Genomic DNA, 16740 nt, shown 5'->3' with positions numbered 1-16740 from the left:
GATACCTTGGTAAAGCAGACTTCAGGAGCCTGCGAGGGGGAAACGTTTCGACATTCCAATCTGTACCCCTGGGATACTACTTGTAGGATCCAGGGGTCCTGTACGGTCCCAGCGTCATGCTGAGAGCTTGGCAGAAGCGGTGGAAGGCTTCTGTTCCTGGGAATGGGCTGCCTGCTGCAGTCTTCTTCCCTTTCCTCTATCCCTGGGCAAATATGACTCTTATAGGGACGAAAGGACTGAAGCTGAAAAGACGGTGTCTTTTTCTGCAGAGATGTGACTTAGGGTAAAAACGGTGGATTTTCCAGCAGTTGCCGTGGCCACCAGGTCCGATGGACCGACCCCAAATAACTCCTCTTCCTTTATACGGCAATACACCTTTGTGCCGTTTGGAATCTGCATCACCTGACCACTGTCGTGTCCATAAACATCTTCTGGCAGATATGGACATCGCACTTACTCTTGATGCCAGAGTGCAAATATCCCTCTGTGCATCTCGCATATATAGAAATGCATCCTTTAAATGCTCTATAGTCAATAAAATACTGTCCCTGTCAAGGGTATCAATATTTTTAGTCAGGGAATCCGACCAAGCCACCCCAGCTCTGCACATCCAGGCTGAGGCGATCGCTGGTCGCAGTATAACACCAGTATGTGTGTATATACTTTTATATGATATTTTCCAGCCTCCTGTCAGCTGGCTCCTTGAGGACGGCCCTATCTATAGACGGTACCGCCACTTGTTTTGATAAGCGTGTGAGCGCCTTATCCACCCTAAGGGGTGTTTCCCAACGCGCCCTAACTTCTGGCGGGAAAGGGTATACCGCCAATAATTTTCTATCGGGGGGAACCCACGCATCATCACACACTTCATTTAATTTATCTGATTCAGGAAAAACTACAGGTAGTTTTTTCACATCCCACATAATACCCTCTTTTGCGGTACTTGTAGTATCAGAAATATGTAACACCTCCTTCATTGCCCTTAACGTGTGGCCCTAATAAGGAATACGTTTGTTTATTCACCGTCGACACTGGATTCAGTGTCCGTGTCTGTGTCTGTGTCGACCGACTAAGGTAAACGGGCGTTTTAAAACCCCTGACGGTGTTTTTGAGACGTCTGGACCGGTACTAATTGTTTGTCGGCCGTCTCATGTCGTCAACCGACCTTGCAGCGTGTTGACATTATCACGTAATTCCCTAAATAAGCCATCCATTCCGGTGTCGACTCCCTAGAGAGTGACATCACCATTACAGGCAATTGCTCCGCCTCCTCACCAACATCGTCCTCATACATGTCGACACACACGTACCGACACACAGCACACACACAGGGAATGCTCTGATAGAGGACAGGACCCACTAGCCCTTTGGAGAGACAGAGGGAGAGTTTGCCAGCACACACCAAAAAACGCTATAATTATATAGGGACAACCTTATATAAGTGTTTTCCCTTATAGCATCTTTTTATATATTTCTAACGCCAAATTAGTGCCCCCCCTCTCTGTTTTAACCCTGTTTCTGTAGTGCAGTGCAGGGGAGAGCCTGGGAGCCTTCCCTCCAGCCTTTCTGTGAGGGAAAATGGCGCTGTGTGCTGAGGAGATAGGCCCCGCCCCTTTTTCGGCGGGCTCGTCTCCCGCTCTTCAACGGATTCTGGCAGGGGTTAAATATCTCCATATAGCCCCCGGAGGCTATATGTGAGGTATTTTTAGCCAAAATAGGTTTTCATTTGCCTCCCAGGGCGCCCCCCTCCCAGCGCCCTGCACCCTCAGTGACTGCCGTGTGAAGTGTGCTGAGAGGAAAATGGCGCACAGCTGCAGTGCTGTGCGCTACCTTAAGAAGACTGAGGAGTCTTCTGCCGCCGATTCTGGACCTTCTTCTCTTTTCAGCATCTGCAAGGGGGCCGGCGGCGAGGCTCCGGTGACCATCCAGGCTGTACCTGTGATCGTCCCTCTGGAGCTAATGTCCAGTAGCCAAGAAGCCAATCCATCCTGCACGCAGGTGAGTTCACTTCTTCTCCCCTAAGTCCCTCGTTGCAGTGATCCTGTTGCCAGCAGGACTCACTGTAAAATAAAAAACCTAAGCTAAACTTTTCTAAGCAGCTCTTTAGGAGAGCCACCTAGATTGCACCCTTCTCGGCCGGGCACAAAAATCTAACTGAGGCTTGGAGGAGGGTCATAGGGGGAGGAGCCAGTGCACACCACCTGATCCTAAAGCTTTACTTTTTGTGCCCTGTCTCCTGCGGAGCCGCTATTCCCCATGGTCCTTTCAGGAACCCCAGCATCCACTAGGACGATAGAGAAATAAAGGATAATAATAATAATAATAATACATTCAGGGACACCGAGAGTGGAGAGGGGGAGGGGGTACTAGTAATTACCCGGACCTAGGTTTCTTGGTGGGGCTGGGTCAGCTGCTAAGGGGGACACTGTACCCCTTTGCTGCGTTCCTATGTGGGGCAAGTAATAAGAATGCCCCTGTGCAGCAGCCAGGAAAACATTTTGTTATTTTTTTTAGGGGACGTGGCCATGCATCCCCAGATTTTGCCACGCCCCTTAAGTACCCGAGCCCGTGGCTGCTCTCGGTGGCCCTGCATACACTACCAGTGATACAGGCCATAAATTACCAATGAAACTGACCATGCATTACTGTTAATATGTGCAGGGCAATAGGAAGGTGCACAGAGGCAGCACAGAAAGGGTATATTGGCCGGTTTCTCTACCCTAATATCTGGAAGGAAACCCAGGACTCAATGGCAGGATGTTGGGGATTAAGGGGATAATTCTGAGTTGATTGCAGCAGCAAATTTGTTAGTAGTTGGGCAAAACAATGTGCACTGCAGGTGGGGCAGATGTAACGTGCAGAGAGAGTTAGATTTTGGGTGGGTTATTTTGCTTCTGTGCAGGGTATTATTATTATTATTACATTTTATTTATAAGGCGCCACATGTGTTTCGCAGCGCCGTACAAAGGACAGTACAGGGGACAGAACATTGCATTACAGTAAATAAATAACAGAAATAGAGTACAGGTAACAGAGCACCACACATTCTCAAGACATAATACAGCTAAGATGTAAGTATTGAGGGAGTGATCATCGTACTACTAGAGGCTGGTGGCCATAGATGGAGATGAGCCTTTACTAGCAGGATAAAGATGGTCGTTGAGTGGGGGAGAGCTGTGAGTGAAATGTGTTGAGACGAGGGCTTAGATAACAAGAGGAAAGAGGGCCCTGCTCTGAAGAGCTAACAATCTATTGGGGAGGGGCGACAGACAGATGACAAGAGGTGCAGGCAAGCGGGAGGTAGCCTGATGGCAGTATGTAAGCAAAGCTGAGATGTTCATGAGGCAGGGGGTGGAGGCGCGGCTTAAGTACTGGGTTATGCATCGGGAGGGTATGCTTTGATGAATAGGTGGGTTTTTAGTGCCCGTTTGAAGCTTTGCAGGGTCGGGGAGAGTCTAATGGAGCGGGGGAGTGCGTTCCACTGAAGGGGTGCAGCACGGCCAAAACCTGAACTCGTGCATGGGAAGCAGTGACCAGGGCGGTGGAGAGGCGACGGTCATTAGTCGACCGTAGGGGGCGGGAGGGAGTATGAAGGGAAAGGAGGTTGGAGATGTAGGGAGCAGTGGAATTAGAGATGGCCTTGTATGTGAGGGTGAGGAGTTTGAAGAGGATTCTGTAGGGGAATGGGAGCCAGTGTAGATTTTGTTGAAGGGGAGTGGCAGATGTGGTGCGGCGGGAGAGGAAGATAAGCCTAGCTGCGGAGTTCAGGACAGATTGGAGGGGAGCAAGATGGGAGCAAGCGAGGCCAGTGAGGAGGACATTGCAGTAGTCAAGTCGTGAGATGACCAGTGAGTGGATGATGAGTTTAGTTGCACTCTGGGAGAGATATGGCCTGATACGAGCAATGTTACGTAGCTGGAAACGACAGGATTGTGCCAGAGCTTGGATGTGGGGTGCAAAGGAGAGGGAGGAGTCAAGAGTGATGCCCAGGCAGCGGAGTTGGGGAACGGGGGAGATGGTGGTGTTGTCAACAATGATGGAGATATTGGTCGGGGGTGTTGCTCTGGATGGGGGGAAGGTGATGAGTTCCGTTTTGTCCATGTTGAGCTTTAGAGAGCGTTCAGACATCCAGGAGGAGATTGCAGAGAGGCAGCTGAAAACCTGAGAGAGGACAGAGGGGGACAGATCAGGAGATGAGAGGTAGAGTTGTGTGTCATCAGCATAGAGGTGGTATTGAAGGCCAAATGAGTTAATGAGCGCACCCAGGGAAGAGGTATACAGGGAGAACAGAACCAAGGACAGAACCCTGAGGGACACCAACAGGAAGGATGGAAGGGTGTGAGGTGGTGCCGGAGGCAGACACAGAGAAGGAGCGGTTAGTGAGGTAAGAAGAAAACCAGTCAAGGAGAGTGCTAGAGAGGCCAGCGTTTTGGAGTGTGCCGAGGAGGAGAGGATGATCTACGGTGTCAAAGGCAGCAGAGAGGTCCAGAAGGATGAGCAGAGAGAAGTGGCCCCTGGATTTGGCCGAAAGCAGGTCATTGGTGACTTTCACCAGGGCAGTCTCAGTTGAGTGGAGTGGGCGAAAGCCAGATTGTAGTGGATCGAGGATGGAGTTGTCAGAGAGGTAGCTTGTGAGACGGCTGTAGACTAGTCGTTCAAGTAATTTGGAGGCGAAAGGGAGAAGAGAGATGGGGCGGTAGTTAGTGGGTGATGAGGGGTCGAGGTTGGGTTTTTTGAGAATAGGCGAGACCAGAGCATGTTTGAATGGTGAGGGGAAGATGCCGGTGGAGAGGGACAGGTTAAAGAGGTGAGCAAGGTGGGAGCAGGCAGTGGGGGAGAGGGAGCGGAGAAGACTGGAGGGAAGGGGGTCCAGGGGGCAGGTGGTGGGGGGGGAGGATAAGATGAGGGAGTGGACTTCCTTTTCTGAAGTGGGATGGAAGGAGGACAGGGTGGGATAGATGGAGGGGAGGGATAACGGGGGCAGGGGGGTAGCAGAGGGGTGACGGCGGGAGATGTCGTGTCGGATATCCTCAATAAAGCAGCCAGGGTAAATACTGGCTGCTTTATTTTTACACTGCAATTTAGATTTCAGTTTGAACACACCCCACCCAAATCTAACTCTCTCTGCACATGTTACATCTGCCCCCCCTGCAGTGCACATGGTTTTGCCCAATTGCTAACAAACTTCCTGCTGCGATCATCTCAGAATTACCCCCTAGGTTTGGGCCTATCTGGCCTGATAATTGCCTGCAGCCCTAGGGCCCTTACAAAGGCTGGGACTGTCAGGAACTCTCTCTGAAGACGACAGTTTATGTTGACCTAAGAGAGCAATTTGTAATCCGGGGACTGTGAGTACCAGGAGAGAAGCTTTTGGTTAGCTGCAGCCGCAGGCTTTTGTTATGTTTCTTCTTGCTCATTCCTTGTGTGGGATAATCTCCTCCTGTTTCTTACATCATATATGAATAGCACTGAGTATAACCTGGTTACACAGCGCTGAGTACATCTTCTACCCCTGGAGATGGCAAAGACCGTACCATCCCTTTATACCGGGACGCTCATGAATTACACAGGTTCTGTGGCTGATTAAAACCAGGTGAAATGCAGGTATGAAGTCAGCCAGCCACGGAACCTGTATAATTCATTAGTGTCCCGGTTTAAAGGGACAGTTTGGTCAGCCTACACCTATACCTCATGCCGCATTTTCATACCATTCTATATAATAATGTACATACCGGCGACTGACAACAAGCTTACCGGAAACTTGTATCTTTTAATAATTTGTCAAGAGGACTCAGATTTAGCTCCAAAGTGAAAGGGTTAAATGTAACCGCCATGATTGGGGGGGAAATACAACAAATGCTGAACGGAAGAATTATTTAAGCTCCCTTCACCCGGTGTCCGTGCACGTCTTACACAATAAGTGAGAGTTTAACAGCATGTTACAGCGATGTAGGATTATATTATTTATACTTCCGGCTGGAATACTCACCAGTCACTCCTCCAGCCACGTGGATCCCCATTGTCACACCGATTCCAAAGGACAAGTTTATACTCAGGTATTGTCCAAATGCATTCTTACCCAGAACCACCTGCGCCACGGCGCCCAAGCCAAACGTCTGGGGAGAGAATATGAAAGGTCTATATATCATGGCTTTGATTACAATGCACAATTCACATAGCATTCAGCTAATGCAGGGTTCTGCCAGCGTACAGTGCTTTCACATATTACACCCACTGGATGAACACCACAGATAAAAATACTAAAAGCTGTTATCAAATACTCTTTGTGTTCACAAACATACTGTACGTGTAACTGTATCTACAATCTGACCTGCCTGAAATGGAACATTCAGTTTCCAAACAACGTTACCTCGCTTCCTGGAGTCCTGGTGTCGGCTGCTGACATTTTCAAATATTTTCCAAGGGCTGTACTGTGCTGAGCAGGCGTTCCTAGGGGCGGCATGTGTGTATCACATGTGGATGGACTACTGCACCCAGCATGGCATATTCATATCCCAACCTGATTACAAGGTCACCAGCCAGCAAGTGCTTTACAACAAGTAAATGTAACACTGAGGTGTGACACCAATGTTATTCATGAAGCAGAAACGCTGCGAAGATAGGAAAAGGAGGAAGCCACACAGACCTCTGCTTCTAGAATACATAATAGGGAATACAAGGAGATAGTCTGTGTGCTGGACACAATTCCCTCCCAGAGAAGTTATACTGCGGATAGCCAGAGAAGTTATACTGTGCGGATAGCCAGAGAAGTTATACTGTGAGGAGAGTCAGAGAAGTTATACTGTGCGGATAGCCAGAGCAGTTATACTGTGAGGAGAGTCAGAGAAGTTATACTGTGCGGATAGCCAGAGCAGTTATACTGTGAGGAGAGTCAGAGAAGTTATACTGTGCGGATAGCCAGGGCAGTTATACTGTGAGGAGAGTCAGAGCAGTTATACTGTGCGGATAGCCAGAGAAGTTATACTGTGCGGATAGCCAGAGCAGTTATACTGGCCCTCATTCCGAGTTGATCACTAGCTGCCGATGTTCGCTGCGTAGCGATCATTTCAAAAAATGGCAAAACTGCGCATGCGTATGGGGCGCAATACGCATGTGCGGCGTACGGGTACAAAGAGCATCGTGGTTTTGCACTGCTTCTAGCGACGATTCCATTCGCACAGCCGATCGCAAGGAGATTGACTGGGTGTGTTTGGAAAAACGCAGGCGTGTCCAGGCGTTTGCAGGGCGGGTGTCTGACGTCAATTCCGGGACCTTCGTCGCAGCAATCATCGCACAGAATAAGTAACTACAGGGCTGGTCTTGTTTTGCACAAAATGTTTTTTTGTACCCGCTCAGAGAGTCAGAGAAGTTATACTGTGCGGCTAGCCAGAGAAATTATACTGTGTGGATAGCCAGAGAAGTTATACTGTGCAGATAACCAGAGAAGTTATACTGTGCGGTGAGTCAGAGAAGTTATACTGTGTGTATAGCCAGAGAAGTTATACTGTGCAGATAACCAAAGAAGTTAAACTGTGCGGTGAGTCAGAGAAGTTATACTGTGTGTATAGCCAGAGAAGTTATACTGAGCGGACAGTCAGAGAAGTTATACTGTGAGGATAGCCAGAGAAGTTATACTGTGCGGATAGCCTGAGAAGTTATACTGTGTGGATAGCCAGAGAAGTTATACTGTGCGGATAGCCAGATAAGTTATACTGTGCTGATAGCCAGAGAAGTTATACTGTGCGGATAGCCAGAGAAATTACACTGTGCGGACAAAGAAGTTATACTGTGCGGATAGCCAGAGAAGTTATACTGTGCGGATAGCCAGAGAAGTTACACTGTGCGGATAGCCAGAGAAGTGATACTGTGCAGATAGCAAGAGAAGTTATACTGTGCGTGCGGACAGAGAAGTTATACTGTGCGGATAGCCAGAGAAGTTATACTGTGCGGATAGCCAGAGAAGTTATACTGTGCGGATAGCCAGATAAGTTATACTGTGCAGATAGCCTGAGAAGTTATACTGTGTGGATAGACAGAGAAGTTATACTGTGCTGATAGCCAGAGAAGTTATACTGTGCGGACAGCCAGAGAAGTTACACTGTGCAGATATACAGAGAAGTTATATTGTGCGGCCAGCCAGAGAAGTTACACTGTGCGGAGAGTCAGTTGTGGAGCTGGGAGACTCTAGACCGGGATACTGTCAATTTACTTACAATCAAAATCCCAATGGTCAAAATACCGACAACCATTGACCGATGGTCAAAATATCGACAAGGCCAAAATACCAACATTTAAAATGTCGGCAGGTCAAAAAGTTAACATGAATCTTTCATGATTTATTAATTGAAACTGACTTGTTTATACTTTACCATCCCAGTGGACATGGCGGGGGATTATAACAGTGGGCCGAGCGCACTGAGGCACCGTACCCAAAACATGGCGAGCGCAGCGGTACACTTATATGGTGTCCATGTCGACCTATGTTGACATACACCTCAAAAAACAATGAAAAACTTGTGTCGACTTTTTGACATTTCAAATGACGGCATTTTGACCTTGTCGGTATTTTAAATGTTGGTATTTTGACCTTATCGATATTTTGACGCTGTCTGTATTTTGACCATCGACCAATTGTTGTCGGCATTTTGACCTCCGGGATTTTGATTGCAGGTAAATCATACCAAATCCCTCTAGCCCATAATGCAAAGTGGTTAGATTTCATCCAATCCGCAAGTTATCTCATTATGGTCTGCAAACACTGGCTGACCTATAATGGGTGCACCACACATCCTGCCTGCACCCATTGGGCCTCACCTCTCCGGGTCCGACATCTGCTGCAGCAGCGCTGTAAAAGCACCGTGCAGCAGCCATTTTCCCATGTGCAGTAGGGAGAATCACGCCATTTTCTCGGAGCCCTGCACATAAATAGTAGACTGTAGGACAGCGCTAGTCTACTAGCGCGCCATCACACAGAGAGAACACTGCCGGCAAGAGAGAGGAGGAGGCCCGGATGGAGTTTACACACGGGCCCCCTCCTCTCATAATACGCCGCTGTACGCAAATATTCCAAACTGTGGAAAAATCCGAAATCCAAAATACTTCTGGTTGAGGAGAGGAGAGGGCCCGTGTGCACATTCTGTATTATTATACACTTTATGGGAAGACTTTCTGCTGTATACAGAGTGACTACTATTTGCCATTTCAGTCATCGTTTGCTCACCATTGCAAGTTTTCAAGCAACTCAGCAGTGCAGTGTGGAACGTATTCACCATGTGGCCATGTAATAACTACCCGGGCTATGCAGGAGCAGAGCGGACTAACCCCCCTTTAAGGACTATCCAGCTAATAGCTATCCAGGTCTGCATAAGTTTGGGCATTACACATGCTTTAGAGCAGGCATGTCCAAACTGCGGCCCTCCAGCTGTTGTGAAACTACAGATCCCAGCATGCCCTGACACAGTTTTGCTGTCAGAGAATGATAAAGCTGTGTCAGCGCATGCTGGGATGTGTAGTTTCTCAACAGCTGGAGGGCCGCAGTTTGAACATGCCTGCTCTAGAGTCTATACATGTATGTGAGACTACAAGGTCATTAAAGTTTCACATCAGTCTACTTTGTATTTTTTTCCTTTTATTTTTCCATATATTTTATTTTATATGTAGGTTATATGTGTATTTACTATTGATGTGTTTCTGTAATAAACGTAATTACATCTTTTCTCTCTCTCTCTCTCTCAGTATTCAATTACCCATGATCACTGATTGCAGGTAATTGCATCACCAGGAGCTATTCATTTAGCCCCGATAAGCCGATGCGAGCCGCGGCTTATCAGGGAGTTTGTTTCACCTGCCTCAGGCAGGCGAAGCAAAATCCCTGAAAATAGCTCAGTTTTCATCCATTCGTTTTCGGCTGCCCTAATTGGATAGCCCCCCCCAAAAAAAATATTGAAGAAACATCATGGAAAATAGCAAAAAAAAACACGTTTTTTATGCTCCTGTTATCTCTTCGTGGGTAATTGAATTCCGTCCTATATATAGGGGGGGGGAAAACAGATGGATATGAACCATGCATTGTGACGACCACTGCAAGTTCCCTCCGCCATATAGGGGGTAATTCTGAGTTGATTGCTAGCTGCCGTTGTTCGCAGCGCAGCGATCAGGCTAAAAAGCGGCATTTCTGTGCATGCGTATGCACCGCAATGCGCACGCGCAATGTACGGGTACAAAGTCCTTTGTGGTTTTGCACAGGTTCTAGCGACATTTTTATTCGCACTGGCGGCCGCAAGGAAGGGAATGTTTCTGGGTGTCAACTGACCGTTTTCAGGGAGTGCTTCAAAAAACGCAGGCATGTCGGGGAAAACGCAGGCGCGGCTGGGCGAACGCTGGGCGGGTGTGTGAGGTCAAAAGCCGTCTCTCCATCGTTAGAATCGCACACGAAGAGTAAGTTCAGGGCTGGTCTTGTTTTGCACAAAATGATTTTGTAGCCGCTCGGCTGCACAGGCATTCGCACTTCTGCAAAGCTAAAATACACTCCCAGTGGGCGGCGACAATGCGTTTGCACGGCTGCTAAAAACTGCTAGTGAGCGATCAACTCGGAATGACCCCCATAGACTGTATTACAAGAGTCTGTAGTGCGCCCGCTCTGCCTTGCCTGTAGTGCTGTAGACACAAGGGGGGCACAGTCACCGTATACACAGACAAGCCTGACCTGAACACATGGGCAGACTGCTATCCTCAGCTGCGTCTATGTCCCCGTGTCATGGGTCAGACAGAGCCGGTGATGCGAGGCGGGGGTAATGAGCACAGTGTTAAATATCAGCAAACATGCTCCACTCAGGAGGCCGGGTCCTAACAAGGACTAAATATTGTCATTTAATGAAGAAAAATGTCAGGAAACGACACAACTCGGGGAAAGGTTAATGGACTCAATCAGCAGAGATAACGCGCAAATCCAAACACCTGTGACATTCGCTGTTCAGCTGCACAAGCTGCAACAATACCAGAAGTTGCAGCATCTCAGTGCCAGAGATACAGCGGCTCTTGTGTATGATAAGCTGGGCAATGCGCCTTGGTGTAGTACCGGAGCGCCCTGGACGTCAGCAGAGTAGCCGGGACGGATGCCTAAGGACCCCCGCACACTGCCCCCCCACGCACACACACAGTATATCACCAACATGGGGGAACTGTGGCATAATGTGAACTGGGGGCACTACAGTGTGTTTAATACATTTGTGGTTTTACACATTATACTTTTTTCTTTTAAATAACACCCCCAGTATATTTTATAGGTGGGGTCCCTCACCAGTTACTTGCCCAGGGGCCTCCAAATGTTAATCTTGTCCTGATGGTCAGCCCAGTGCATATAAAGGGGCACCCTGACGTTTTGCCCTTGGGAGACGCCTAGGTGTCAGAGATTTCCAACCTTTTACAACTTGCAGCACACTGAACAAGATCTAAATATTGCCAAGGCACACTCAAATATAATGGTGATGCATGGTGCAGTTGTGTGTCCTAGGATGTCATGTCGTAGCTACTCCATAGGTAACTCACAATACTAGGCATACCATCCCCCTCACTCTCCCCGCAATACTAGGCGTACCATCCCCCTCACTCTCCCCGCAATACTAGGCATACCATCCCCCTCACTCTCCCCGCAATACTAGGCGTACCATCCCCCTCACTCTCCCCGCAATACTAGGCGTACCATCCCCCTCACTCTCCCCGCAATACTAGGAGTACCATCGCTCCCACTCTGCCCGCAATACTAGGCGTACTATCCCCTCACTCTCCCCGCAATACTAGGCGTACCATCCCCCTCACTCTCCCCGCAATACTAGGCGTACCATCCCCCTCACTCTCCCCGCAATACTAGGCGTACCATCGCTCCCACTCTGCCCGCAATACTAGGCATATTATCCCCTCACTCTCCCCACAATACTAGGTGTACCATCCCCCTCACTCTCCCCGCAATACTAGGCATACCATCCCCTCTCACTCCCCGCAATACTAGGCGTACCATCCCCCCTCACTCCCCGCAATACTAGGCGTACCATCCCCCTCACTCTCCCCACAATACTAGGTGTACCATCCCCCTCACTCTCCCCGCAATACTAGGCGTACCATCCCCCCTCACTCCCCGCAATACTAGGCGTACCATCCCCCTCACTCTGCCCCCAATACTAGGCGTACCATCCCCCTCACTCTCCCCGCAATACTAGGCGTACCATCCCCCTCACTCTCCCCGCAATACTAGGCGTACCATCGCTCCCACTCTGCCCGCAATACTAGGCGTACCATCCCCCTCACTCTCCCCACAATACTAGGTGTACCATCCCCCTCACTCTCCCCGCAATACTAGGCGTACCATCCCCCCTCACTCCCCGCAATACTAGGCGTACCATCCCCCTCACTCTGCCCCCAATACTAGGCGTACCATCCCCCTCACTCTCCCCGCAATACTAGGCGTACCATCCCCCTCACTCTCCCCCCAATACTAGGCGTACCATCCCCCTCACTCTCCCCGCAATACTAGGCGTACCATCCCCCTCACTCTCCCCGCAATACTAGGCGTACCATCGCTCCCACTCTGCCCGCAATACTAGGCGTACTATCCCCTCACTCTCCCCGCAATACTAGGCGTACCATCCCCCTCACTCTCCCCGCAATACTAGGCGTACCATCGCTCCCACTCTGCCCGCAATACTAGGCGTACTATCCCCTCACTCTCCCCGCAATACTAGGCGTACCATCCCCCTCACTCTCCCCGCAATACTAGGCGTACCATCGCTCCCACTCTGCCCGCAATACTAGGCGTACTATCCCCTCACTCTCCCCGCAATACTAGGCGTACCATCCAGGGCCAGCGCTACCCGCTCAGCAAAGGGATGCAGTGCAGCTGAGGCGGAACTACCGCCAGTGCAACCAGTGCGTTGCACTGGGTCCTGCCTCTGTCCAGGGGCCCAAAGCATGTAATGAGTCAAACTGACTCATTACATGCCGCTGTGCGCTGCGGGCAACCGCTGCCCGCAGCGCACAGCCGCCCAGAGAGAGGAGAGGAGCAGCGGTACGGGTGAAGGAGGAGGAGGGAGGTGAAGGAGGGAGCCGCAGCAGCGCTTTGTTACTAGTGGAGGCGCTGCTGCCCCTCTGCTTCACTATAGGCTGTCTTCCGAGAACAGCCTATAGTGAAGCAGAGGGGCAGCAGCAGCAGCGCCTCCACCAATAACACAGCGCTGCTGCAGCTCCCTCCTTCACCTCCCTCCTCCTCCTTCTCTCCTGCCCGGGAATCGTCTGACGCTGCACCGAGGAGCCTGAGCCAGCGGAGAGGGTAAGTATAATTCTTTCTTTCTTTCTTTCTTTCTTTCTTTCTTTCTTTCTTTCTTTCTTTCTTTCTTTCTTTCTTTCTTTCTTTCTTTTCTTTCTTTTCTTTTCTTTCTTTCTTTCTTTCTTTCTTTCTTTTCTTTCTACAAAAAAGGGGGACTGTCTGCCACAATGTGTAAAAAGGGGGAATCTGCCTGCCGCAATGTGTAAAAAGGGGGAATCTGCCTGCCGTAGTGTGTAAAAAGGGGGAATCTGCCTGCCGCAATGTGTAAAAACGGGGAATCTGCCTACCGCAATGTGTAAAAAGGGGGAATCTGCCTGCCGTAGTGTGTAAAAAGGGGGATTCTGCTTGCCGCAATGTGTAAAAAGGGGGAATCTGCCTGCCGCGATGTGTAAAAAGGGGGAATCTGCCTGCCGTAATGTGTAAAAACGGGGATGCTGTCTGCCGTAATGTGTAACAAGGGCACGCTGTCTGCCGTAATGTGTAACAAGGGCACGCTGTCTGCCGTAATGTGTAACAAGGGCACGCTGTCTGCCGTAATGTGTAACAAGGGCACGCTGTCTGCCGTAATGTGTAACAAGGGCACGCTGTCTGCCGTAATGTGTAAAAAGGGGACGCTGTCTGCCATTATGTGTAACAAGGGCACGCTGTCTGCCGTAATGTGTAACAAGGGCACGCTGTCTGCCGTAATGTGTAACAAGGGCACGCTGTCTGCCGTAATGTGTAACAATGGGACGCTGTCTGCCATTATGTGTAAAAAGGGCACGCTGTCTGCCGTTATGTGTAAAAAGGGGACGCTGTCTGCCATTATGTGTAACAAGGGCACGCTGTTGCCGTAATGTGCAACAAGGGCACGCTGTCTGCCGCTATGTTTAACAAGGGCACGCTGTCTGCCGTAATGTGTAACAAGGGGACGCTGTCTGCCATTATGTGTAAAAAGGGCACGCTGTCTGCCGTAATGTGCAACAAGGGCACGCTGTCTGCCGCTATGTTTAACAAGGGCACGCTGTCTGCCGCTATGTTTAACAAGGGCACGCTGTCTGACGTAATGTGTAACAAGGGGACGCTCTCTGCCATTATGTGTAAAAAGGGCACGCTGTCTGCCGTAATGTGCAACAAGGGCACGCTGTCTGCCGCTATGTTTAACAAGGGCACGCTGTCTGCCGTAATGTGTAACAAGGGCACGCTGTCTGCCGTAATGTGTAACAAGGGCACGCTGTCTGCCGTAATGTGTAACAAGGGCACGCTGTCTGCCGTAATGTGTAAAAAGGGGACGCTGTCTGCCATTATGTGTAACAAGGGCACGCTGTCTGCCGTAATGTGTAACAAGGGCACGCTGTCTGCCGTAATGTGTAACAAGGGCACGCTGTCTGCCGTAATGTGTAACAAGGGCACGCTGTCTGCCGTAATGTGTAACAAGGGGACGCTGTCTGCCATTATGTGTAAAAAGGGCATGCTGTCTGCCGTTATGTGTAAAAAGTGTACGCTGCCTGCCGCTATGTTTAACAAGGGCACGCTGTCTGCCGTTATGTGAAAAAAGTGTACGCTGTCTGCCGCTATGTGTAACAAGGGCACGCTGTCTGCCGTAATGTGTAAAAAGGGGACGCTGTCTGCCATTATGTGTAACAAGGGCACGCTGTCTGCCGTAATGTGTAACAAGGGCACGCTGTCTGCCGTAATGTGTAACAAGGGCACGCTGTCTGCCGTAATGTGTAACAAGGGCACGCTGTCTGCCGTAATGTGTAACAAGGGGACGCTGTCTGCCATTATGTGTAACAAGGGCACGCTGTCTGCCGTTATGTGTAAAAAGTGTACGCTGTCTGTCGCTATGTTTAACAAGGGCACGCTGTCTGCCGTTATGTGAAAAAAGTGTACGCTGTCTGCCGCTATGTGTAACAAGGGCACGCTGTCTGCCGTAATGTGTAAAAAGGGGACGCTGTCTGCCATTATGTGTAACAAGGGCACGCTGTCTGCCGTAATGTGTAACAAGGGCACGCTGTCTGCCGTAATGTGTAACAAGGGCACGCTGTCTGCCGTAATGTGCAACAAGGGCACGCTGTCTGCCGCTATGTTTAACAAGGGCACGCTGTCTGCCGTAATGTGTAACAAGGGGACGCTGTCTGCCATTATGTGTAAAAAGGGCACGCTGTCTGCCGTAATGTGCAACAAGGGCACGCTGTCTGCCGCTATGTTTAACAAGGGCACGCTGTCTGTCGCTATGTTTTACAAGGGCACGCTGTCTGCCGTAATGTGTAACAAGGGGACGCTCTCTGCCATTATGTGTAAAAAGGGCACGCTGTCTGCCGTAATGTGCAACAAGGGCACGCTGTCTGCCGCTATGTTTAACAAGGGCACGCTGTCTGCCGTAATGTGTAACAAGGGCACGCTGTCTGCCGTAATGTGTAACAAGGGCACGCTGTCTGCCGTAATGTGCAACAAGGGCACGCTGTCTGCCGTAATGTGTAAAAAGGGGACGCTGTCTGCCATTATGTGTAACAAGGGCACGCTGTCTGCCGTAATGTGTAACAAGGGCACGCTGTCTGCCGTAATGTGTAACAAGGGCACGCTGTCTGCCGTAATGTGTAACAAGGGGACGCTGTCTGCCATTATGTGTAAAAAGGGCATGCTGTCTGCCGTTATATGTAAAAAGTGTACGCTGTCTGCCGCTATGTTTAACAAGGGCACGCTGTCTGCCGTTATGTGAAAAAAGTGTACGCTGTCTGCCGCTATGTGTAACAAGGGCACGCTGTCTGCCGTAATGTGTAAAAAGGGGACGCTGTCTGCCATTATGTGTAACAAGGGCACGCTGTCTGCCGTAATGTGTAACAAGGGCACGCTGTCTGCCGTAATGTGTAACAAGGGCACGCTGTCTGCCGTAATGTGTAACAAGGGCACACTGTCTGCCGTAATGTGTAACAAGGGCACGCTGTCTGCCGTAATGTGTAACAAGGGGACGCTGTCTGCCATTATGTGTAAAAAGGGCACGCTGTCTGCCGTTATGTGTAAAAAGTGTACGCTGTCTGCCGCTATGTTTAACAAGGGCACGCTGTCTGCCGTTATGTGAAAAAAGTGTACGCTGTCTGCCGCTATGTGTAACAAGGGCACGCTGTCTGCCGTAATGTGTAAAAAGGGCACGCTGTCTGCTGCTATGTGTAAAAAGGGCACGCTCTCTGCCGTTATGTGTAAAAAAGGGGGACGCTGTCTGCCGTAATGTGTAAAAAGAGGAATATGTCCGCCGTAAGGTGTAAAAGGGGCTCTGTTACGGCACTGTTGCTATGTCTCCAGTTCCCTGAGCAGGTCCCCCTCACCAGATCCTCTCCAGGGGTGAGGGGGTGGACTTGGATTGGATGGGGGGGGGGGGGGCCCAAGCCATTTTGTCGCACATGGGCCCACCGCTCGCTAGTTCCGCCACTGCAGTGCAGGTA

The 16740-nt window shown here is 50.0% G+C and overlaps 1 protein-coding gene across 3 annotated transcripts in view; it reads right to left on the bottom strand.

Moving 5' to 3' along the window:
• The window catches only part of LOC135054712 (aquaporin-7-like), a 63596-nt gene that overhangs the window by 19437 nt on the left and 27419 nt on the right, over window positions 1-16740 (bottom strand). For 2 of the 3 annotated variants that reach the window (XM_063958015.1, XM_063957999.1), the window contains exon 2: window positions 5990-6116. In XM_063958015.1, coding sequence (XP_063814085.1) covers window positions 5990-6116 — 127 coding nt within the window. Of the gene's footprint in view, window positions 1-5989; window positions 6117-6370; window positions 6452-16740 lie in introns of those variants that run through there. The other variant, XM_063958008.1, reaches the window with a different exon arrangement.

The sequence above is a fragment of the Pseudophryne corroboree genome, chromosome 1, assembly GCF_028390025.1.
Source record: "Pseudophryne corroboree isolate aPseCor3 chromosome 1, aPseCor3.hap2, whole genome shotgun sequence".
Lineage (NCBI taxonomy): Eukaryota > Metazoa > Chordata > Amphibia > Anura > Myobatrachidae > Pseudophryne > Pseudophryne corroboree.
This window is presented reverse-complemented; position numbering and strand designations above follow the sequence as displayed.